A 26,528-nucleotide genomic window follows, 5' to 3' on the forward strand; every position below is an offset into this window, starting at 1 on the left:
GGTACTTACATGGCCCTCATTACTTTATAATCTGAGCACCTTGGTATATTTAACGACACCTAGGCAGCAGTTAAGAGCTGTTCTACTTATTTCACAGATTACTTATTTCACAGATTAAGCAACCTGCTCAAGTTCACTCAAGATGTTCATAGCAGAGCAGTAAAACTGAGCCAGGGTTTCCCAAATCTCAGGCCAACAATCTAACCATAGGAATAACTTTACTTTCTAGTTGACAATACCAGCTTTACATCAACTGACAGTTCATTGTCACCAGAGCTCTAACAGTCCAGGTTAGAATTCCTAAATTCTGTCTACAAGACAGGCCAGTATCAGGCTATTTCCACATAGGTATCATGTGCAATTACCAATGCACACAATTGTTTGATGGTACAAAGTCTTTAGTGAATACAAATCAACTGCACATTGTTTTGTGTGTAGAATGCAAGACATATGTAAGTCAGGGGTTGTCAACCAGGGGCGTGTGTACCCCTGGAGGTACTTCGGAAGGCCCTAGGGGGTAAGTGTGGATGGGCAGGGACAGAGCACCACCACCAACCACCCCGCACTGCCAGCTCCCAGGACCAGGGCAGGGGGAAGGCAGCGGGCAAGGACAGTGGCATCCCTCTGCGGGCCACACAGGGCCGACCAGACGTACGGGGAGGGGAGGAAGCTTGCACACAGTGGCGACCACTGCCACCCACCACCCCATGATGCCGCCACTCTGCACCTGGCCATGTACCACACCCCCACTCCATGTCCAGCCTCCAGGGGTACATTAATTAAAAAAGGTTGAAAACCCCTGATGTAAGTGATTTGAACAGGTATGGTTTTGAACATACTACAATGGATCATTTTTAAACCAAATTCTGAGAGAGATTACATGCCTACAGATATAACTGATAGAAGTAGAGGCACGCACACATGTGCACACACACGCACACTTACAGTATACAGACATACTTTGTGTGGCAGAGCACCTTCAGTGTCTTTAAGGGCCAGAACAGGCAGCAGGGCAGGCAGCAGGTATGAGCCAGTTTAATGAGGCAGTCACATGACCGCAGGAGGGCCTTGGGATTGGAGGAGAGGGCTGATCAGCCTCCATATTAACCCAGGCCCTCAGGGCTGAGCTAGCAGGTTTGCTGGCTGCAACTATAGGGAAAACATTGCCTAGCTGGAGCTGCTGCTCACAACAACTTGGAGGTACAGGGCAGGAGCTTTGGGGAAGGCTCCTAGTCCTGGGGAATGATGTAAAACCACACCCTGCTAGGGTAGTATGGCATAGTGGGGCTGTCTATGGAGGGGTGGTCCCCAGGAAATGCCACACCAGTTGGCTCCTTAATGAAAGGCGAGTATGGGGTTTCTTTTACCCCCAGACTCCACAACCTGTTGGGTAACCAGGCAGTAGGGATAGGAAGGGGGCCAACACTTCTGTGGACACTTGAGCCCCATGGGGTATAAGACCCTGGAGGCCCCAGTGAGGGGGCAGAAGAGTGGCTCCAGTAAGGGGGCCTAAATGTGTGTAGAGGCTGCACAGAGTAGGGTTCACAGTGGCGTCCTGAAGGACTGCGCATAGAGGTGGAAAGTAGGGTCTGCTGAGGTGACCTGAAGGGCTGTGTACAGGCCAGGCCCAAAAGAGATTGATAACATAAGTGAAGGCCCTAGTGCAGGGATGGGCAATTATTTTGGGCAGAGGGCTGCTTACTGAGTTTTCGCAAGCCATCGAGGGCCACATGACAGGCAGCCAAAAGCAGATAATTATTCATTTTCTAAATTTTTTAGGGGCCCCGCAGGCCAGATATAATGGCCTGGTGGGCTGCATCTGGCCTGTGGGCCGCATTTTGCCTGCCCCAGTGAGAGGGCATAAGGGGGAGGCCCAAGTATGAGGGCCTGACCTGAAGCCCCAGGGAGGGGATGTAATGGTCAAGGTAACTCTATGGATGCCTGAGGCCACATTTGGGCCAGAGGCCAACTGGTATGGCTTAGCAAGGGAGCTGAGAAAAGTAATAGTGGGTAGTTTGGGCCAGTGGAGGCTAGTATTTTGGATGCTATCTGAGTGATGGGACACAGTATAGGGAAGGCTGGAGCCGTGTATAATGCCGTAGGCATCAGGGCACTTAATGGGCAGCCTCCTGTAACTTAACATCTAGTTTAATACATCAAGTCATGGCAAGCAAGACAGGGCAAACTGCCCTTGACAGGTGGGCAGGCCGATGTTGAGACCTGGCCCTGAGATGGTCCCTTGTCACACTTGGATTGATCTAATGAAGGTTAAATCAACCTAAGTGCTGACTTGTACACAAGTTTTGGGAGGTTAGATCAGGCAAAAAAAATGGCCTTCTAACTTAGTTCACCCACATGCAGACCTTACACTTAAATCAATCTAACTATTTTTAGGTCAATCTAAGTGCTGATCTGTTTAGAGATTTGGGAAAGCTAGATCAGACAAAAAATGGCCAGCCTCATCTAACTTTAGTTCACCTAGGAGGTGAACTATGTAGATCAGGCTAACTTGTGCCTGATCTAACCCAAGCATGCATACAGCAGCCCCGGACAGGCAGTCCCCCTCCTACCCCACCACCCATGGACCTGCCAACTCTCCCCACTTCACAGACTTGCCATCTTCTTCCTTCTCCCAGACCCACTAAACCCCCCACAGACCCTAATTTACTTAGATGTGGCTCCCAGCAATGGCAAACATTTGTATATGTGGGACCTGATCTATAATCATGCAGCTTAAAGTGAGTTGTGCAATTGTAGACTAGGTTCTGGGAAAGTATATACATGTTTATGCAGTGCAGTCTGGGGCTGAAAAGCCCAGCCACTCACCCCAGCCCTGAGACTATACTTTTCTTACCTTCCCCACCAACCCTGACTAAGCTATCTTTAGCTCTCTAACTCCCCCACCCATGAACCTCCCCATTCCCCCAGACCTGACAACCCCTATGATCCTGCTAACCCCCCTTGTGGACCCACTAGGCCCCTGAACCCCCTACTCCTCCCCGCAACCTGTCTTCACTCAGGCCCCCAATACCAGCGAATGTCTGTACAATACAATTGGCACCCAACCTACAATCATGCTGTTTAAAGCCATGTGACTGAAGATCAGCTCTTGGGAACATCTGTCTGTAGCCTTAAACTTCCATCTATGTTCTTATTGCAGCTCACATACTGTCCCCAAGCAAAAGTCTACTGAAATTTTGGCACACAAATCCCATAGTAAATTCAATACACCACAATTAATAGTAGACCTTCAATCTAAAATTGCATACTGCATTGAAATGTCTCTAGTATGAAGCAGCCTGAGGAGAGCTGTAAAAATCAAGCAGTATAAAATTTTAAAATAAAAATCAATAAAAGAACCTTGCAGCAGCAGAAAAGAAATATGCAGCTCAAATTTAATTCCAGTGAAAAGGTGTACTGCCTAGTTTTGTTCAGTGTGTCAGCTTTGTGTAAGTCCAGTGTGATGAACAGTCAAAAAGCACATATTCCAAGCACATATCAAAAGCATCAAACCTGGATTTTAATTCTGTCATATTTTTAAGTGTTTGGTATTTTACAATTATTTTTTCACACTGATGCTACATTTTCCCCAACATATATTTTCTAATCTTCAAAGTGATGGAAGTGCATTGGCTAATAAAGCAATGAAGTCCAATCAGAGCTGAATTATGTTTTAAAGAAGGTGGCTAATGAGAAAGACAATTTGGAAAAAGTTGTAGAAACAAGCCATTGCAGTAGATTAATCTTTCTTCAGCCTACACCAGGTAGCAATCTAAAACTTCCAATAATAAAATGCTTTTTGAAGCAGTGAAGTTGCTAAATAATAGGAAACTAACCCATGGACGTAACTCAGTAGGAGATCTGAAGAAACAAAATGGAACTACTCTTTGAATCACATTGGAGTTATTTATGATGCCTTCCATTATAAAAATGCATCTAGTGCTCTGAGGGCTGGGATGTGGGGGTGGGAAGGAGTATTTACACACAATTATCAGTTGTATTTGTGAAAACAAAATTAATGAAAACTCCCCTCCCTGCCTCCATCTTAACAGTTTTCCCAACTAGTCTTACCCAACTGTTATTTGTCCTTTTCCTCAACCAAGACAGGCCTTGCAGCAAGATCTGAAGGTTGGCAAATTTTAGTTCTGATTAATTCTACATAAAGTGGAGGTGAAATGTCTAGCTGAAGACACCCTTGACAGATACCCTGCTTCTACCTTCCTCACAATTAAAATGGAGGGGCTATTACCTCAGCTAATATCAACTATACCAATATGACACAAGATTTTTATCTATTGATCCTGCTTTCATCAACACAGTCATTAGTCTCCATGCTGTATCTGGCACTAAGATAGACTGACCATTGAAGGAAATACATAAAACTTAGTTATTGCCAGAGAAACTTCAAATACCACCGATCACCAGAATGATAGTGATATTGACTCTCATTAACAAGGAAACTGGCACCTTGGCTTCCCACAGGGAGTCCTTGACAGTCCCCTTCAATAATGGATCCACTGTCACTACATGAATTTTACAGCCAGAAAAGCCGTGAGTCCAAAGCTCCCCAGCACTGCCAGGACCTTTATACTTAGTACTGGATGAAACTCCATCAGAGACACCTATATTTGTCCCCTCTACAGACAATTTTGTTCCCACAATTTTCTCTATATTATAGGATTATATTTTTTGCAAAATACAACAAATGCACACTGCAAGAAATATCAATGATTACTGGAAAATGCAGTAAGGATTCTCTAGTTATTCCACCATCCAGAGTGGTGCTTGGAAAAAAGTCAAAATACAGGCCACCAGAGAAGAGATGGGATGCAACGGTGAAGGCACTGATCATCGGGGCATATGGAGCACGGAATCTAAATAGTGAGCCTGCAGAGTACCTAGTCACTACATTAAATAGATGAGATGTCTCATGGTATCCTATACTATTCAATGGTAAATAAAAATTTATGTCGAGCATGTCCAAGGCCAGTACCAGTGCAAAGACCACTCACCAGAAGAAAGAGCAAAATGATGGAGTGAACCTCCTTCTTCCCTGCATTCACACTCCATGGACCTGCACTCACCCCCAACAACTGTGTATGCCTTTAAATTCCTAACACCACAGAAATTGTACACTGCATGCTGAAGCCATCGCCTCACTGCATTACAGCTCTGTATCAGTGTGGTTACCATGTGCTGGGTCTTACCTCTCTTCTTATCATAGCATGGCATTAGAACTTCTTAACCCCTTTGCCCTAGGTTAATGTAGGCTGCATGACTAACTTCATGTTTTAGATCATTTCAACATATACCAGCTATGCACCCATCTAACTACCAAGACTGGGATCCTATATTCTCCTCCAACTCTACAAAGACATATAAATAACCAAAATTTTAAATATTTTCTAATAAAGTTTTATTGACCCCTGCTTAGTGCATTAAGTTTGGCTTGAAATCCTTGCTTTGGACACAAACAAAAGAATTGGACCTTATCCCATTTCCCTTATTAGTGTCTATCAACATTACCAAAGCACTTCAAAAGAGAGCCATGCACATGATCAGAGGTCAGGAAAACAGACCTTATGGTGAGAGGCTGAGAGCTATGGGACTTTTCAGCCTGGAAAAGCGCAGGCTCAGGGGTGATCTGGTGGCTGCCTAGAAGTTTATCAGGGGTACGCCTGTTCACCAGAGCACCCCAAAGGATGACAAGGTTGAACAGTCACAAATTCCTCCATGACCGTTTCAGGCTGGACATAAGGAAGAACTTCTTTACTGCCCAAGCCCCCAAGGTCTGAAATAGACTGCCGCCAGAGGTGGTTCAAGCACCTACTTTGAACGCCTTCAAGAGACATTTGGATGTTTATCTTGCTGGGATCCTATGACCCCAGCTGATTTCCTGCCCCTGGGGCAGGGGGCTGGACTTGAAGATCTTCCGAGGACCCTTCCAGCCCTAATATCTATGAAATGTCTATGAAAAACTGGCACTACCTTAAAGATAGGGCTAGGACTGAAACAGCTGTGGTAATGAAGGCACATATGTTGAAACACATTAGCAGAGAGGCATGAAGAAAATCTGTAAATTGCCTGGCTTTAGCTAATACTAAAACAACTTGCTCAAGCTAAAATTTTCCAGTAACACAACAAAATCAGTGTCTACATGGTTTTATCTGACAACATTCCATTTTATTCTTTACATTAAAAAAAGAGTTCCTACCATGAAAAGTGGATTATGTGCAAATAGCATTGTGTCATGTACTGCCTTTTTACTTCCAACTGTGTTACATTGTTACACTTAGCTAATTTTGAACTAGATGCTGAAGTGCTAATGGAATGACTTTAAGACTAGGGGCCAGAAGAAGCTAGAAAAATAGATCAGACATACAGGATGTAGTGCACTGAGGTCTGACCTTAGGAAGCTTTCATATCTCAGTTTTCTCCTCTTGTTTTCCTTGAAGAGCTTTCATGGTAGAAGACTAGGTTGGTTTTTGAGGCACTGTCAGAAATTACAGGACTCCTTAGCAAAGGCTAAGAATGATGCCTCAAGTTGCCTATTTCCTCCTTTCATACTGAACATGTAACCTCTATTCAAGCCCATGTTATAAAATTGACTCCTTCATTAATATCAGGGAGTCTGCACTAATTTATTTCAGCAAGTGTTCTGATATCATCACACAGAAAAAAGACGGAATGTACACAGCTCATTACTGCTCAACAACCAGTTTTGAATTTTCCACGTACAAGAGAATCTGATGATCTGATTAGTACTGCACCCAGTCTGGATTAAGAACACAGTGAGCATGGCTGAGAATCACTCCTCACCTAGACTAATACACATTTGAGCATGGACACTGTCTGCACAAGAAGCTGGTTCTGTGAAAGACCATGGAGATGCTCCCTTCTCCTGATCAGAACCTGAAGAGGGATAGAGACAGGGACACCCTGTACTTCCTTCCAGTGGCAAAATCAGAAGAGAGAGTGGATTCTACTTTCCACCTCTGAATAAAGATTATTTTTTGCATTAATAGGAGGGAGAGGATGAAATTGAGTAATATCCCATGCAGAGGCTGTGTCCATAAATAGTAACATTGATTTATGAGGCATCATCCTTACATATCAAATTAAATGAGTTGTACATCTCAACACAGCTATCACATATTATTTTGTAGGTCTTTGCGATTCACATTTGTTGGGGAAGTAGCTTTCCAGCTGTGAAAGTTTCAGTACCCCTGCTGACAAAACTGACTAGCTATTATCTCCTTTCAAACTGTCATATGGTTTATTTTTTATTGAATGAATAATGCCTTTGATCAAAAGAAGGATGCCCATCAAACAGGAAAAAGGGCTTGTGATTTTCCAGGCAAAGACATACACCTAGTTAATGTTCTGCAGGTGCAGTAGGCAATCAATCTAGCTTCTGGCTGGATTAGCTATCATTTGCAAAAAAAAAAAAAAAAGCAAAAAAAAAGCTGTTCCATAGATAATCAGGGCCAAAACCTGGCCCTACTGAACCAGTCAAATTTCTGCCGAATTGGAAAGCTTGTTCCTTTCATTATTTCCCTCTCTCTATCCCTACGCCTGAATTTTCTTCAGCTCTGAGGAGTGATTTATTTGCAGCCAGGCTGAGGTTGCCAGGTGCAAAAAGCCAAATCAACACCTTTTGATGGCCTTGTTGAGTGCTGAAGATCTTTTCTACTAAACAACACTGGTTATTCAGTATGTTAATATGTTATTTCAATCAAAATCCCTGCTGGCTCCAAGGTCTCTACAAAAAACACAGATTAGTTCCAATTTTTTTAGAGATCCCTTTGATGCCTCTTTACAGGTTTTCAATTGCTTTATAAATATAAATTTAATTCTAGTAAATAAACAAATTTGTATGGCTAAGATATTTGCCATGATACTGCATTTTCAAAAGAAACTGCTATTTAGACTTTACTGTCTACACCACTATAAACATTTTATACACTGTGGATTTGAAGGCAAGAAAATTTAAGAGTAGGAAAACAGAACTGCTACATCAATATCTTTTCTAGTCATAACTGTAATTATAGCAGCCTTGAAACATTCCACTTGTCCAGTTGCCATGGGCAAATGATATCTATTTAATGGGCAAATAAAGTATAATTAATTCTTGCCCTCCCTCCCCATTTTCATCCACGCTCATACTAAAGACTGGAACTGTGCATGAGCTGGTAAGTGTTCACAAATACCTTTCAAGACTGTAGTGCCAGCTATTTAAAGCTATCACAAGTTACTGCATGTGGGCAGTTCTCTGTCAGTGTCCATACCTCTAGAGTAATGGTTCACAACCTTTTTCTTATTGTGTACCCCCTTCCAGATTTACCAGCTGCCCGCATAGCATACATTTTATATTTTGACCTCTTAAATGTGAATTATTATTATAATGAAAATTAAATCCTCCTTTATATAATTTCTCCCGTGTACCTCCCAGAGATGTCTTGCATACCCCCAGGGGTATGTGTGCCATGGTTTGGGAACCCCTGCTCTACAGGGTTCTAGGCAGGGCAAAGCCCCAAGAGTCAGCTGTGGGATCAGGGTCTATACTCATGGTATAAGGCAATTTAAGACATGTTTACTGTGGGATATAAAAACAACTAATTAACGCAAGAATTTCCAAAGCAGCCTTTAATCATTAGTGTTTTTAGTTTCTACGTGGAGGATTATTCCATATAATTGCTCATCTCTATCACACAATTGTGCCTCTATGAATTTCCTATTGTCAGGAGATCCCACTTTTTATGTTATCTTCTGAACTAGTTGCTGCCTTGTCTCCAACAATAAAAAAGTATGAAAGTTAGCTCAGCTGCCATATGTTATCATCACAAAGACTAGAAGCATCTCAGAAGAAGAATCTATAGACAAGCAGTGTGTGTGAAATAAGTGGAGGATATGGTAATGAACTCTTGTTGGTATCATGTGGGTGATGCTGAAAGAGAAGGTACAGTATTACCCTTTTTGGCTGACCTCATACAGAGGCTGTCCTAATCAAGTATTAATCTCTGAAACTGTAACATGCTTATATTAAAAGACAAAGGAGTCTGTAGCATTCAAAGTTTTAGGGTGACTTCATTCTTTTAGGACAGGAGCGGCAAATTCAAAAGAGTTGGCAAGCTGGATTCAGATTACGGGACTTTTCGCAGGCCAGACAACCGACCTCCAAATCTGGCCCACAGCACTTTTCCCCAAGACTGCCAGGACCTCTGCATCAGTGCTGACAGCCAAAGAGTTACTCAAGCTCCGTTGCCACAGTTGCTGGAGCCACGGTGGGCACACCTACATGAGACACAACTTTGCACTAGCATAGTTTACTGTGAAGTAAGCATGTGCATCTACACATGCACATGCTTACTTCGCAGTTAAACCTCCATAATCCTGAGTTAATTTGCTACCTTAAAATGTAAGTAGCAAATTTACTTGGGGATTAGTAACAGTACTGTAGCATTCATGTAGATGCCTGACCAGAAGCAAAATCTGCTCCCAGTCAGCCACCCACCAGGGATCAGGAGATAGCTCCCTGCCCCTGGGAGCTGCCTGCTGCCAGGGAGGACTTCACCAAAGGATCCCGAGTGGGGACTATGTTCCCCGGCCCGGGCAGAAAGGAGCTCCAAGCCCCCTGCTCCTGGATTGCAATTGAGGAGCAGAGGCTGGGAGAGCCTTATCTCCCAGACTAAGCCCTACAGTCATAGGGCTCAGGCTGGGAGACATTGTCCCCACCCCAGCAGGAGACAGCCCCCCAGTGGGAGCCTGGAGCTAGCACCCAGGGGGAGCCTGGAGCTTCCCCCAGTGTTGGTAGGTGCCCATTTCAGGGCTGCGGGGAACGGTGTAAATCTGCTTCTTAATCCCTGCATGTATAGATGCCTGCCCAAAAACCCGTATTCCAAAGTAAATGCATGTGTAGATGCACCCAGTGTCAGGATATCCAGCACCTAGAGGGCAAATGCCACAATTTCAGTTACTAGCAGTGACCAAAAAACACTGAATTCTGTGGCAGTGTTCTCCTGGGTGCTGTTTACACTTACATTGCAACTTCAGCAGCCATAATGACACCTTCTCCTTGGCTACTGGTAGCCACAACAAAAAGTCTTGAGGGCCACATGACCCACCTACATGGGATGGATTTGGTCCATGAGCTGTATGTTTGACAGCTGTTTCAGGAAATAGCTGATAGACTGAGTATATAGTCAAGAGCAGGGATTTCCAAATTGTGGTATATGTACCTCTGCAGGTATGCAAGACATCTTTGGGGGTTATGCAGGAGAAATTATGTAATAGCGGATTTAATTTTCATTATAATAATAATTGGCATTTAAGGGATTAAAATAAGATTGAAGGGGTATATGATAAGAAAAAGTTTGGGAGCCTCTGCTATAGAGGCCTGAGGCTTGATTCTATCCTCTCTATGACCATTTTAGATGTTGGAGGTGAGACAAAGCAGCAACAAGAGGCTGTGTATAGCCAGGGTGAGCAGCTTTAACTGTCCTCATTGTGGTTCATAGTATAGGGGCATGATAGGAACATGACCACTTTACAATCTAGCAGTTGTGGCTAGGAGAGATGTTATTTGATGATCAAGTCACAGTAGCCTCCACAGCAAGCAAGTTCTTAGGATCCTAAAAATGCAGCAGAAGCTCTGGACAACTACTTTGAAGATCTGCGAACCAAGAGCTTGTTACCATATAACAAGGTATACAATGCAATTATTCATGATTGAAAGAAAACAGAGGTAGGTTGAAAGGAGGATTTGCTATTTCCAAGCCAGACTCTTCATATGCAATAATATCAGTTCTGTTTTATCTTTTATAAGTAGCCAATAGATCCTGATTTGTAGTATAATTTGAATGTTGTCATTTCATCTCCTAATTCCCTTAGTACTTAGTCATTTGAAAAAAGCAGGTGGTAGCAAATGTTTCAGTCTATGTACAGGTTATGGGCAAGTGAGAAAGCTACAGCCTTTCTTCCACACCAGGGCCAAAGAAGGATCTAAGTGGAGTACCACAGATGCAACAGGAAAATTAGCCAAAATTTTCCAGGCTAGATACCTAGATATCTACCAGAAGCTAAGGTTAAATTGGGAGGGTGGAAGTGTGGGGTCATTTTTAATTTCAGCCCAAATGGCACAGCAGATTCAAAATGTTCCCCATCTCTCCCACCAACACAAAGCCTCAATCTTTAACTTTTAGCAATCTATTATTTGAAAAGTCTTACTGCCCCACTCTGTAGCAGAAACTTTACATTTTGCAGAGGGTAGCTTTTTGTCAGAAATGTTCATTTTTGTGTTCTCTGAAAAAAATCCACTCCAAAAATTCCAAATGATAAGCATTTGCAATTTTTTTGCTTGCATATATTAATTAGAAACTTCCTACAATTTAACCACTAACTTGCTTTAATGATTCCATCATCACTGAGTGTATTGGGGATATCACTATATTGCTATATGATGAACTTTGTACTAGGTTTGCTTTTTAAAAAATCTAGCAAGTTGCACAAAAAAATAGGTTGTAAAGTTAAGCACTCAGAAGTTAGTGTGCCAGAATAAGAATTGCCTGTATAACCATATTGTATTATAATAGAGACATACAAGAGGTGTAGAGTCTTCAGTACCTCTATATAACACAATAAAGAAGGAATTCAGAGAAAAGCAACAGAGAATTATGAGATTGCAATTCAAGGAGTATACTTACACAATCTCAACATTTTCCCACCCTGCTGTCTTGATGAACCTGGGTCATGTAGTTGAAGGGGCTACTGTCTGCATGACCAACATGTTATTTTTTGCAAAGTTGAGAAGTGTTAAATGAATGAGGCTGGGAGACAGGAAGAAAGCATAGTTTCAGGTGTTAGAGAGTTGGACACTGTCCTGGAAAACTGGATTCTATCCCTGCTTCTGCATGCCTAAGTGATGCAAGAAAATGTCTTAAACTAAAATCTTGTTGACAGGTGGTTTCTAAGTTTTCCTTAATGTTTGTAAAATGGACAATTATACCCCTTCAATTCACAGGGGTGGTATGAAAATAGATTCATTAATATCTGTGAAACTCAGAAACTGGAATAATAAAAGCTAATGAGGAAGTTAATGGTTGTGTTCCAGAACAAAATTTGACAAGCATGCAGTAAATATGGCATAGGGTCACATATTCCACATATTGATAACAACATGCTCATTAAGCGAGCTCTGGACATTTTGTGCACTGAATGGGGTGGGGGCCCTATGGAGAAAAACATCATCCTTACTTGTAGTTAAATATAGTAGTAGCTAATATGCATAAAGGAGCCAAATTAAAATTGCATTAGCAACCTTCCAGCACTTGTTAAAATGAAGTGCTTTAAGTTGCAACCTTAGTATTATTTTTAGCATTTCCCCCCATGTCTATGTACAGATATATAAACTACAGTGATTCCAACTCTACACACCTTACATGGAAGGTTATTTTCAATATAGGTTTGCATCTCAAGTAATAAAGAAGTTGGAGCCATACCACGTTTTTCTTTTGTAGGGAAGCTTAAAAAGCAACACTAATGGTCAATTCCTATGTTTCTCTTTGACTCTGGGACTTCACTTTATGACTTCCTTTGACAAAGAAGAAATCAAGACACATGGAAAAGAATCCTGAAGTGCAGCAGTTCAGTAGACGTCCCATTGTTTGGGTATCTTTTTTATTTTTGCATACTGGGGCCCTCTTTCATTTATCATTTGTGTTGCTAGTGTTCACAACACCTAAACAAGGTTGTGGTGGTGTTAGTTGTGATCCATACATAAAATGCCATGACGGAATCAGGTGGTTGATCTATAGGGTCTTTAATCAGGCCTTGATTCTTGACAACTTGTGAGGTCCCTTCCAGCCCCTAATGTCTATGGGCATATGTAGATAAAATGGGGGGCCTAAATTGAAGCGGTGGTTTTTAAAAAAAACTGCTGCAATTTAGAGCCAATTAAATCCCTGTGTTATGCACACACCCTACTTACCTGCCTCTCTGTAGTGGAGCAGTCCCTGGGCTGCAGGGGGGGGGGGGGGGGAGGAGGGGCTGGTGCTTCCCTCTGGAGCAGTGGTGAACACCCCCCCAGGTGGCACCCACCCACAGGCACCCAGCTTGGGTGGTCCCAGGGGGGCACCGCAGCCACAGAGGAAAGCACCGGGCTCCTGCTCAGCTCAGGCAGGCAGGCAGGCTCCGGGGTTGGGGGTGGTGGGGGTGAGATCAGGCTTGTCACTTTTCTTGGGCAGAGCCTGCCTTCCAGGCTGCCTGCAGGGCTTCCTGCAGAGCCGTGGAGCTGCACGGAGCCCAGTGCTTCACTCTGAAGCTGTAGAGGCAGCAAACTAAAACTCCTCAGAGAAGTTTTAGTTTGCTGCACCCCAAGTCATTTAAGGCACATTATGCCACCGAATTTCCTACAGTGGCTAGAATTAATGCTCAATATGCCGCTGAGGCATGCAAACACCGACACTATTAAAGTGGTGGAAAAGCCCAATTTAAAGTGTCTTGCACACGGGCCCCTCATTTCATCTACACATGGCCTATGGTTCTATGAATCTATGAGCTGTTTTCGCATGTAGTCCTTCATTTGTCTTGTAGTGACAATTCCAACATTTTGAGATTTTAAGATGCTGACCTGTAAGGTTCCAAAATTTAGTGCTGTACCTTGGGAAATTTGCAGATTTTCATCAATAGGCAAGTTTGAGTTTGTTATGACATCAGAGTCATGACAACAACACTCTACCCAGCACAATCTACTTACCTTCCACAAACATAGCAAGCTTGCAAGCAAATGAGAACATCAAATGTCAGTCCACATTTCATCTGACAGCATATTTGAAACTTGAAGATACAGTTTTTCATCTTATCTGGTATAAAAGTATGAGCAATGCCATGGATCTTTCCCATAGGACTCACTGAGGTAAAGCACTGCTGTTCCAAGGAATTATTCTGGTTATTCAAAAGTCTTACCTTTTCTCTTTGAATTGCTTTCTTTTTCTGGATTTCAGCTTCTTCAGCTTCTCTCTTGATTCGTGCATATTCTTCTCTCTTAAGCTATATAGAATTAAAACACCGACAGAGATGGCATTACAGCTTGTTTTTTGATAATGTATGTCTTTCAGCCCTAAGTCCTGGTCCTGATGAAAATTACAAAGAAAAACAAAAACCGACTGCATGCATCTTACTGTAATTAGACAACAATGCCATGGACTATATAATAGCTCTACCGTTAACTAACAGTAAGTTACCCAAGAATCTATACTGTTGAATGACAGTTTACATAGGTCTATATATTTTATAGTGGGAATAACATTTTGATCCCTCAAAGTCAGTTGTTACATTGATCGGTTCGTTAATGTTTATGCAGCATGTTGAAAAATATAGAAGAGAGCAATATACATGGCATTATTACTATCCTGGTTACCATCTTATAAATGATCTGCAATATGATTTACTACATATTTATGGCTAGACTCCTCATTTTCTATGTTTTCAAGCTTTCATTTGACTCCCTTCTCAAGTTTCATGCCTTTCTTTTGTCACACAGCTGAGAATTCATTTTATAGTCATAATGAAACAGTGACAAGAAACAGTCTTTCCTGAATTACACTGAAATCAGATTCATTCTTCCTGACCTTTTGCTGATATTTAGATTGCATGAGGTTGATTTGTTGTTTTTGTCTTACTTCAGCCTCCGATATTCTTCCACCTAAAAATATAAATTGTATTTTATATGTTAAACGAAACATTTAAACTCACAAGGTCTATCATTAAAGACATCATAATACAATAATTTAAATTATGCAAAAATAGGACCATTTTCATATTTATAACTGGGTAACATTAATTTATAGCTAAAAGGTCATTTTGACCATTTGCACTGCTTCCACCAGCCCAGGTCTTATATAATCCATTTTACTGATAAATGTCTCAAGTTCTGACAGTTCATCATTTTACTTGGGTCATGATTCTACCATCTAATAAGATCTTGTCTTTTAGATTAGTTTTCTGATGTTCAGCCCAGGTTTTCCTTTTGCTCAGTCAAAGTTATATATTAGTTTGGTCAAACAGCATCCATTTTATCAAGAAGTTTGTCACTGAGATTTTTCACTAGCTTTGTGTGAGCTTTAACAAGGCATGCAAATCATTTAATACAAAACAGTTCTCTCCTTGTTAACAAAGGAGAAACATCTCTATTATGAAATGCAATCAAAAGTCCAGTCAAGCTACCCTCATACAGCTCAGGAGAAGCAGGAGTTGTTTCCAGAGGTCTGGGTTTTTCAGTACCAATATCCAGTCTCAGCCTCTGAAAAGCTTTGAGGACAGGGCACAGATCAGAAGGAACCCAATAGAACTTTACTCCCATACCATGGGAGAAGTAAAATAACTGATTTAATCCAATTGTTCTCAATTCTTCTTTTCCCTATCAAGTCCTCCATTTAGGAAAAGCAAACTTTTCTCCCCTAGTTCCTGTTTAGACACGCTAAGTATATATGGATTGTAATCCCATAATCATCTGTTGCTCTTCTCTGAATTCCTTCTTTTCTATGGGCATGTCTACATGAGATGGCCACTGCACAGTTGTTACTGCTCAGTCATTTAGTACTTGCATAACCAAGTACTAAATGACTGAGCAGTAACCGGCATTACTGCACAGTAGCATCCCGGGCACAGTTGCCTGGTAATGCTTACTGTGGAGTAGTTCATTACTACTGTGCAGTACATCACTGTTCATGCCAGGTGGCGCTACTGTGCAGTAGTAATGAGCTGCTACACAGTAAGCATCTCATCTAGACACACCCTGTTACACAGAGGTATTCAGGCCTTCATGCAGTATTCCAGAAGTAGTTCCCTATAAAACACTAACACAACCATTACCCCTCTAGTATGGGTAGAGATCCTAAGTCTCTGAAACTAGAAGAAGATATAAATGCGTTCAATTCCCAGCAAAAACTCAAGGTGGCTTACAATAAAAGACAGACAAAAGAAAAGAATACAGTGTGAAATAAAAGCTCCTTAAGCAATATCCCAGCTTGGCTTGCTCAAATGGGAAAGTCTTCCAGTGAGGTCCAGGCCGCAGTGTTGGGGTCTCAAAGGGGAGGGAATTCTAAATCTGAGGAGTAACTACTGAGAAACATCTCCCATGTGATTTTGTCAAGCAGGCTTCGGGCACTGATGGTACTAGAAGTACAGGGATAGCAAACCTATGGCACATGTGGCACAGCTGCTTTGTTTACTTAGCACACAGCAGATCTGGCAGGGGGAATTATACCCCTCCCCGGCAGGGAGTACTTCTCAGCTAAGGCAATGAAGAAAGAACAGGGCAAAGGGATGAGATTGATACACTAGCCAAAAAGGTTGGTCCCCACTGTAGTGAAAAGTTGCTCTTAGCAGATCTTAGTGATTTTGATGGAGCACAAGGGTGGGGTTGGTCCCGTAGGGCCCAAGCTGTTTAGGTCCTTTTAGTCAAAACCAGCAACCTGAAATCTATTGGGAGCCACTACAGACTCTGAACCACTGAAGTTATGTGCTCCTACAGACCTATCCCCATATGAAGGTGGGCCGCTACATTCTGCACCAGCTCCAGCTTCCAAGGGGTCATCAAGGGCTGCCCCAAATAGAGCACACTGCAGTAGTCTAGACTCAAGGTTACAAAAGCATTGATGATGATGGCCAGTTCCAAGTCCCAAAGGAAAGACACTCCTAGCCACTGCCACCATCTGAAATTATAGGTGCAACAGAACATCCATGAGCACACCAAGGCTGCAAACTTGAGTCAGAAGGGGAGGCTGAATTCTATCAATGATAGATGTCCCAAACCCCCATCCTTGCTCCCATGCCTCCTCCCCCATCTCCCTACAAGCCAAGCAGTGTGCCCACCAGCACTACCACCTCTGTCTTGTCTGGATTCAGTTTCAGTTGGTTTACCCACTTTCAGTTGCCGACTGCAGTCAGGCTTTGGGAAAAGACCAAGAAAGTTGGGCCCGGGGTAGATGAAAGAGAGTGATAGAATTAGGTGTCATCAGCATACTGATGAGACCTCACTCCAAATCTCTGCATTTACTCACCCAGGATATTCATATACACATTGAACAAAAGAGGTGACAAGATGGAGCCATGGGGAATTCTACAGGAAGGATCCCAGGAGGGACAAGGAGCACTTGCCAAGTCACATAAAAGCTTTATCAGCCTGTCATGGTTTTCAGGAGTCAGAGCAGCAATCAGACTAAATTGTCCCCAGCTGGCTCCTTGCTTGCATGGATGTGGCTGCCTGTTTATGCACTGTAGCTCTTTCAGTGCCTTGGATGCTACAGGAAGATACAGGACAGGTTCTTAATTTCCCAGTTCCTAGTTTCCTTAGGTCCTGCTTAGGTCCTACTTAGGTCCCACCTTCTTTAGGTCCTGCTTCTTTGTTCCAAGTGTCCTAGGTCCTGCTGATTTGTTCCTGGTTTCCTGTGCACTGGATCCTGCTTCCTGGCTTCACCCTGGTCCCTGCCGACTGACTGTTTGTTCCAGACTCTAGCCTTGAGCCTTTGTGTTCCAGACTGCCTTGCTGTGTCCTTGACTCTTTGTGCTCAAGACCCCAGTCTAGACCCTTGTTTGACACCCATCTCCTAGTTTGTGACCTAGTTTGGCTATCATCTACATCCCAGCTCAGTCCAGGTATAGCTGCCTGCTCTATACTCCCTGCTAGTGACTGTGGTCTGGATCCCTGCTTCATATTCTTTATGCCCTTTGATTTGTGGATCTATCCAGGTTGGCTACCTACAGTCTTCACCCTCTTGACACACCTGTTCCTGCACCACTTGGGACCCTTGCTTCCCTTATCTTGCCCGCTTCTGATCTTCTAGATTGTGACTGTCACCTACATCCTGATGTATCCCTGGCAATGGTGAACTCTATCAATGGCTGCTCAATGGTGCCCAATGGTGACCACTATCTTGGGCACAGCTTCCTTTGTTCATCTCCAAGCCCGCAAGTTCAGACTGTGCTTTACTCAGAATGAAAACCAACCTGACAAGTGACCAGGAATCCTGTCACATCCAGATGTATCTGGAGCTGTCAGAAAACCACCCATTCAAAGACCTTCCTCTAAAAAGGGAGCTTGGAAACAGGATGGTAGGTGCCTAGGTAGTCAATGTCAAGAGACTGTTTCTTGACTAGAGGCTGGACAATTGCAGATTTAAGAATGTTGGCACCTTACTCTCTTTGACAAAAGTGTTAATAACCCTGCCAGCAATGGCCTTAGTCTATGGAGATACTTTCATACATAGGAATTTGAGGGAATCAAAAGTACACAAGCCAACATATTTATTGCATGTGAAAAGTAGTTGTCACATGAATGACCTACATAAACAGTTTTTTCCTCACACTGAACATTTTGCTATTCTCTAACCATATTTCTAGCTTCTATTGAGCCTTTTGTACAGGCAACCCCCGCTTAGTGCTCTTAATTGGTTACTGAAAAACAGAGCATTAAGTGAAACAAGCGTTAAGCGAAACCAAAAGTATTTGACAACCCAAGATGGTGACCGCAATTGTTCTTAATGACCCAAGATGGCGACTGCTAGTGTTATAACGAAAGTTGCTGAGTGGTAAGTGAAATCAGGTATCAATTTTAAATGAGTGTTATAGTGAAATAGTGCTAAGTGAAACAGTGTTAAGCGGGGCTTATGTTTTTCCTCTTCCCTCCTTGACGTCACTTGACGTCACTAACACCTTGCATTGTAGTGTTATCTACAAATTTACACTTGCTCCCAGTTCTTTATGTTAAATAAAACTATGTGTATCATCAATCTCCAAGGCAAACATTCTACTGGACATCAGCCACATCTCAATATATTACTGTTCATCATTACAGTTTGCTTACAACCTTTCAGCCAGTTTTCAATCCACTCCACAATGCTCAGACCCAAGCCAGCTTGAATTAATTTTTCAAATAAGATTCTGTGGAACATTATATCAAAATGTTTTATTAATGTCAAAATATATTATGATTTGTGCATTTGCTTTATGTAATTTGATCAAAAAAGCAATCGAGTTTGTCAGGCACAATTTGTTCTTTGTACACCTGCTCTATTTATTGCTTAGAGTTCCATTATCTAAGGGTAAGGATGGAACTTCAATTATTTGTTCTTATCATCTCTCTACGGTACCTGAAATTACCTAGTACCTGAAAAGATTGGATTTCTGCCAGTCACACAAATATTGCTGATTTGAAATTCTCACAATATTTATTCAAAGTATAGGCAAAAATGTTATAGAACTTCAGCTTAGAGAACTCTCCAGTGATTTGGATATGGTATGGTCTCTTGAAAATAATTCACTCTCACAGAAGGATGCATTCAAAGAATTTTCATTCAACAAGCACCTACAGTTGTCACAGTAATGATACCGCTTGTATTCTCTCCTACCCTTCAGCCTCTTCAGTCTCAGTAAATTTAGAGCTAGAGTTTTTTGCCTTTTAAGATGTTGAATATAATATGTATTTCTCACTAATCCTCAGCTGTCATTGGCACTGCGATCTGGCAAGTACCAGACCAGGCTAGAAGGACAATAGGTATTTCCCTAATGTCCCTTTCTACCACTTTCATCTTTTGTATTAATTCAACCTTGGGTTACTACAGTTAGCTATTAGATGAGTGGTATTTTTTTCCAAACTCCACAGTCCATTTTACTGTTCATTCCCTTCCTCACCCCTTTATTTTATTTTTATCCAGTTTTCCAATTCTGAAAGATTCTATTCCAGTTTCATGTGATATTTTCCAGTTAGGCGAGTGTTGTAAAAATATTCCATAAAGAAGGTTAGGTTGTGAAAGAATTAAAAAAGAGCAACCAAAATGATCAGGGGCATGGAGCAATTGCCATTCCAGGAGACTAAAAAGGTTACAACTCTTTAGTTTGGCAAGGAGAAGGCTCATGGGGAAGGTCTAGAATGACAGAGTCATGAAGAGTGTGAACCAAGTGAACAGGAAACTGTTGTTCACCAAATCTCATAATACTTGAACTAGGGGCCACCCACTAAAATTAATAGGAGACAGGTTGAAAACTAACATGCTAATGTACTTATTTATGCAATGCTTATTTAACTTGTGGAATTCATTGCCACAGGAGGTGGTAGAGGCAGATAGCACAGACAGTTCAAAAAGGGACAGGATAAATTCATAATGGATAAATCTATTCATGGCTATTGAACAGAATGGTTAGAGATGTTTCCTCTGACTACTAAACCAATAATGGTGGATGCTAGGGAGGGTATTGAATAAGAGATAGATCACTCCAGAGAGATCTGGTTTAGTACTCTTCCTCTATGGCAGTGGTCTCTAACCATTTTAAGTAGGAGATCACCTTTGGCATTTAAAGCAACCCAAGATCTACTATGCGCTGCCACCACTTCTCCCCCTCCCCATGCCCCACCCAGAAATTAAGTCTGTGGGGAGGAAAGGAGGGGGCACAGATCAAGGCAGAGGGAGAAAAAAGTATTTGAGGGCATACCTCCCGAGCAAGTAAGTCCCATCAGGCCGGGGCCCCGCTCAACTTATGCCTGTTCCTGCCTCTGTGGCACTGTCCCTCACCGTGGGGGCCTTGATCTAGCCCCCTCCCCTTCCCTTCCCCACAGACTGACCTGCTGGGCTGGGGTGCACGCATGCATGCACGTGGGCACTCAGCCCCCCACCCAGCTTCAGATCAACTCCAAGAGGCTCCAAGATCTATCACAAGAGACTCCGAGATCTACCAGTGGATCAAGATCCACTGGTTGGTGACCACTGTTCTATCAAGATCCACTGGTTGGTGATCACTGCTTATCCACTTCCTCCACTGTTAGAGACAGGTTAGCGAGCTAGAAGGACCGTTGGTGTGACCCAGTATGGCACTTCATATGGTCAACCTCCTCACATACTATAATCTCTATACCAGGAGTCACCTTTAACATTCTTTGACACCTTTAACATTCTTTTAAACATCGGCTTCCCCCATGTGACACACCAAGAACCAAAAACAAATGGCTTCCTCAAATATTTTTAAAGCCAAATAAGTTAGTTTTTTTTTACAAATAAGCTTGTTTCATATTCCTGCCTCAAGGACAAGCTGACAGAATCTGGCATTTGGAAGTCATAAGACATAAACACAGTTGCTTTTCATTTGTATTTTTTGAAAATAAGAGTTCCTGCAAGGCTCAGAAGAGATTTTACAAACGAGAAAATGAAACCTTTGTACTTGATGAACCTCTGTATAGTCCAGCTTGTTAACCCACTAAGTATATATAATATCTCTTTAGTGATATTAACCTACAGCACATCTTAAAAAGCAGAGCGCAAGATAATTCTTGTTTATTTTTGTAATCCACCACTTTAGTTCATATCTGTAGTCTTACCCAATCTCTGTGGTGTCAAATTAATTGGTCCTGACCTGTGCTGTTCCTTCCACCTCTCCAGATCTTCCAGTTCTTTCTTAGCAACTGAAAAAGAGAAAGAAATAGTGGGCCTTGTCTACAGAACATAGGATACTTCTAAAAAGTGTAAAACATTTAATACCCAGGGCAGAAACATGGTTAACATACACTAATGGTTTGACCAGAAGTTAACCAGTCCAAAACAGATATCAACTACTGAGCAGCTTTTTTTGATGAAAGTCTTCAAGTTCAAACCGCATTAAAATGGTTTAAATGGGCAGTTATGATGCACTGACTAGCATCACTATCCAAAGGTAAGTTTAAATAGGAAATTTACTTACTCTGGACATAAATACATGCAAAGAACACACAAGTCATATGCCACCCTTCATTGATCATTCATATTTCTTCCTGTGTCTGCTTAGTTCATAAGTGGTGGGCAGAGGCATAACTAGCAAAGTTTGTTAGTTTGTGGAGCGGAAAGTGTCTGGAGGAACACTGGAGGAAAGGAGTTGCTGAAGGCAGCAGTGTCTTAATCTCCTCCAGGGACCTAAAAAAGTCCCTGGATGCTAATGCTACTGGCCTGCCCACCCTGCCTGCCTTTCCCACCACCTCCCCAGCTGGTGCCTGAGCTGGTGTCCTGACCCCCTCCACACCCCTCCCCCCTACCCTATGTTATGCTACTGACTGTGGGAGTATCATGAGAAACCAAATCCATACTGAAGCTAGCTTTATGGATAAAAAGTGAATGCACACCCCATAGCATGGCAGACTGGTGTATAGTTTCCTTCACTACCTTTCTGAAGGGGTACAAATCAGAAGCAGACAGGAGAATAGAGATCTGTGTTGTGGCAGTTCTGCAACTTGGGGTGTGGACAGAAGTGCAGCTCCCAGCTGTAACTCAGAACAATTTCTGCAAAGCGGTCTGAGTTGCACTGTTAATCCAGACCAAACAGAAGTTCACTGTTGGTTCCAGGGAGGGGAGGGGGAATCTAGCCGCAGGCTGGGAGCCCGCAGCCAGGTTCCCATAGCAACACCTAGGCTCCCTGCCAGTGCTCGCTCTTTTCAGAATAGGAAGGAGTTCATTCTTGGGGCTCCCCAGCCAGTGCTGAAGGATGGGGTGGGTGAATTGGAGCCCTCTCACCTTGAGGAGACTCCAATATACCTGCCCACCCTCCAGAAGGTGATGAAAAACCCCAAACTGAACTCCCTCCCCTCCCTTTTTCCCCTCTGATTCTGAAAACAGTGACAGGTTGGGAGCTCTGGAGATGCAAGTTACAGAAGATGCTGCATTTTGAAATATCTTTATCTGATACTTCATGCAATGAGGGTTCAGATTTTCACCCTATTGGCCATTTTAAAGCTGTTTGCAGTCATGCACTTGTACTTGGTCACAGTTACAAACTTATTTCTGTGGCCAGATCATGGAAAAAGATTGTCGCTTTGGTCTGCACCCTTGGTGATTTCCCTTTGCAGTAAGGCTTATACAAGCTACGGTAACATGAGCACAATTTAGCGCAGTATTTAGGTTCCTCTAAGACAGGGGTGGGCAAAATATGGCCCACGAGTCATAACTGGCCCACCAGGCCATTCTATCTGGCCCAAGGGGTCCCAAAAAATTTAGAAAATTTATATTTATCTGCTCCTGGCTGTCTGTCAAAGATAACAGGATCCAAGAGCAGGAGGACCCAGGGGAAGCTGGCAGGACTCATCAGCAAGGTGAGCCTGGAGCCCTGCTCCACCCCATCCTCCAGCCCCCTCCCATACTCACACCCCTACAACTGGAAGTTTGTGCCTGCCACAGCTTTCATTGCTTCCCTGCATGCCAGCTGGGCACTCCAGCAACATGTGGCCCCCAGCTGCATCTCCAGACTGTGAGGGCATAGGGACCACATGGGTACCCCAGGGCCAAGAGTGGGAGGGTATGGGTGTGTGTGCATGTGTGCGTGCATGTGTGTATGCATACATGTGTCTCTGCAATGAGGAAAGGGGACAGAGAGACAGAGAGAGCAATGAGGGAGGGAGAGACTGTGTGTGTGTGTGTGCAGTGAGGGATGGAGAGAGAGAGAGTGTGAGTGTGTGTGTGTATTTATAGGGTGAGTCCCACTCACCACCCCACCATAAACATGCCCCTCACACTGCCATACATGCAGACCCCCATACCCACAACCCCTCATACAACCCTACAAAATTGAAGTAAGGGAATTTAAACACCTTAGCCCAAACCCATGATCATCCACTAACTCTTAAGAGGCTTTTAAAAGCCATGAAATTAAACTTTAAATATATTCCAAGTTTAAATGTATTTCAAACTTGCACACTGCTAATCTATAGTATGCAGCTATGGTAGTTCTGGGCTAATATGAAGATTATCAGTGTGGAATTACAGTGCATAGTTATTCTTTTGTTTTCACTGCTGTTAAATAAAACTTCTTAGTGTACTTTTATTTCTTCCTGTGCATATTTTATATGTATTATTGTGTTTAGTCACTTCTATTAAGTCTTTTAGTTGAAGCCAAACAACACAAACTTTTCTAATCCAAGGATACCCCATGCTGCCATCTAGAAGAATGTTTACTCCATGTATTCCTGTATACTCCAACATCACTCTTCAGTTACATTTGTTTATGAAGTTTTATTGCAATTACTTGTGTTGCTAAGCTTATTACTAAAGACTGTGTAAGCAGTTTTTCATTGCTGGATTCTGTGCAGAAGTTCTAGCTTCTAATTCATCTGAGATTTTCTTCATGCAAAACTTTCAGTAAAAAGGCAACCACAGTTCTTTAAGTGGTTGGTGCATTTCAGCTGATAAAGAATAAGATACCCCTGCTAAAACTGGTAGACTTGATTTGGTAAGGCAGCAAGTGCCTACAGCTTCTACTGAAGCTCCATGGAAGTTGTGGATGTTCTGTGTTGCTCAAAATCAGTCAGTGCACTGAAAGAATCTTAAACAGTAATGGAGAAGATACTGGTAAGAATTTGCTGTACACATTTTCTAAGTGGATATACATTGTGTATGCAAATATACACCCATGGAAGCACTACAGCCATATTTGAACAGGTATGAACTTTTCTAAGAGAACATTTTAACCATATAAACATGCATTATGTACATGAGGTTTAGGGTGACATCTGAGAAAAAATTAACCCATTATGGCTAAACAAGGTTCAAAATTGAATCCTCCAATCTAGATGCAAGACATCCATGTGGGAGAGATGAACCTGAAGAGGATCATCAACCAAAGGTATGTTATGGAATTTAATTTGAACAGTCACCGCATTACTTTTACCAAAAGAACATCATTCAATAGTTGAATGATGTTTCTGTATTTTTTTTGGTCAAATGCAAAATTAGTTCTAAGAAAAGCCTGCATGTTGATGGAGAGTGGCTTTTATACTGTGGCAGGTAGGTATATCATGATAGCTGCCCATCTCAAAGTAATGTAAGGGAGGTATAAAGACTGGAAAGGCCATGAAGCCCCCCAGAAAAATGCTGAATTTTGTGAAATAAATAAATAAAAATATAAGGGAGTTCAGTAGATAATGCACTTACTTCTCTGTAACTTATTTCTTCTAGTTTCATTTGGTGGTACAAAGACATATGCATTGCAGCTGTAGGACAAGAAAAAAACTTTTCTTAACATCATGTGTTTCTATAGATACATGGGAACATGGGAGTAGAAGGAACTGCTTTGGGTCACTGATTTTCCTGCTACCACAGTTAACAATGTCATGTCAGTACTAACCTTTATTTCAATATAGAATTCTAGATTCATAGTTTCATAGATGTTAGGGTCGGAAGGGACCTCAATAGATCATTGAGTCCGACCCCCTGCATAAGCAGGAAAGAGTGCTGGGTCTAGATGACCCCAGCTAGATACTCATCTAACCTCCTCTTGAAGACCCCCAGGGTAGGGGAGAGCACCACCTCCCTTGGGAGCCCGTTCCAGACCTTGGCCACTCGAACTGTGAAGAAGTTCTTCCTAATGTCCAATCTAAATCTGCTCTCTGCTAGCTTGTGGCCATTGTTTCTTGTAACCCCCAGGGGGCGCCTTGGTGAATAAATACTCACCAATTCCGTTCTGTGCCCCTGTGATGAACTTATAGGCAGCCACAAGGTCGCCTCTTAACCTTCTCTTGCGGAGGCTGAAAAGGTCCAGTTTCTCTAGTCTCTCCTCATAGGGCTTGGTCTGCAGGCCCTTGACCATACGAGTTGCCCTTCTCTGGACCCTCTCCAGGTTTTCCGCATCCTTCTTGAAGTGTGGTGCCCAGAATTGCATGCAGTACTCCAACTGCGGTCTGACCAGCGCCCGATAGAAGGGAAGTATCACCTCCTTGGATCTATTCGTCATGCATCTGCTGATGCACGATAAAGTGCCATTGGCTTTTTTGATGGCTTCGTCACACTGCTGACTCATGTTCATCTTGGAGTCCACTAGGACTCCAAGATCCCTTTCCACCTCTGTGCCACCCAGCAGGTCATTCCCTAGGCTGTAGGTGTGCTGGACATTTTTCCTCCCTAGGTGCAGCACTTTGCATTTCTCCTTGTTGAATTGCATCCTGTTGTTTTCTGCCCACTTGTCCAACCTATCCAGGTCTGCCTGCAGCTGTTCCCTGCCCTCCGGCATGTCCACTTCTCCCCATAGCTTTGTGTAATCTGCAAACTTGGACAGAGTACATTTCACTCCCTCGTCCAAGTCACTGATGAAGACATTAAAGAGTATCGGTCCAAGGACCGAGCCCTGTGGGACCCCACTGCCCACACCCTTCCAGGTCGAGACCGACCCATCTACTACGACTCTCTGGGTGCGGCCCTCTAGCCAATTCACCACCCACTGGACTGTGTAGTCATCCAAGTCACAGCCTCTTAACTTGTTCACCAGTATGGGGTGGGATACCGTATCGAAGGCCTTCCTGAAGTCTAAGTATACGACATCCACCCCTCCTCCTGTGTCCAGGCGTTTTGTAACCTAGTCATAGAAAGAGACTAGATTGGTCAGGCACGATCTGCCCACCACAAACCCGTGCTGGTTTCCCCTCAGCATAATTTGCCCTGCTGGGGTCTCACAAATGTGAGCCTTGATAATTTTTTCAAAGACTTTACCAAGGATGGAGGTGAGACTGACTGGCCTATAGTTGCCCA

The 26,528-nt window shown here is 42.8% G+C and overlaps 1 protein-coding gene across 2 annotated transcripts in view; it reads right to left on the reverse strand.

Annotated features, from left to right (window-relative positions):
• Positions 1–26,528, reverse strand: part of EPSTI1 (epithelial stromal interaction 1) — a 102,401-nt gene that overhangs the window by 44,771 nt on the left and 31,102 nt on the right. The window contains exons 2-5 of one of the 2 annotated variants that reach the window (XM_019500529.2): positions 24,939–24,997; positions 21,368–21,451; positions 14,628–14,701; positions 13,963–14,046 (exon numbers count right to left, since the gene is read on the reverse strand). In XM_019500529.2, the coding sequence (XP_019356074.1) occupies positions 13,963–14,046; positions 14,628–14,701; positions 21,368–21,451; positions 24,939–24,997 (301 nt within the window). The remainder of the gene's footprint in view (positions 1–13,962; positions 14,047–14,627; positions 14,702–21,367; positions 21,452–24,938; positions 24,998–26,528) is intronic. The other variant, XM_019500531.2, reaches the window with a different exon arrangement.

The sequence above is a fragment of the Alligator mississippiensis genome, chromosome 1, assembly GCF_030867095.1.
Source record: "Alligator mississippiensis isolate rAllMis1 chromosome 1, rAllMis1, whole genome shotgun sequence".
In the NCBI taxonomy this organism is placed as follows: Eukaryota; Metazoa; Chordata; order Crocodylia; family Alligatoridae; genus Alligator; species Alligator mississippiensis.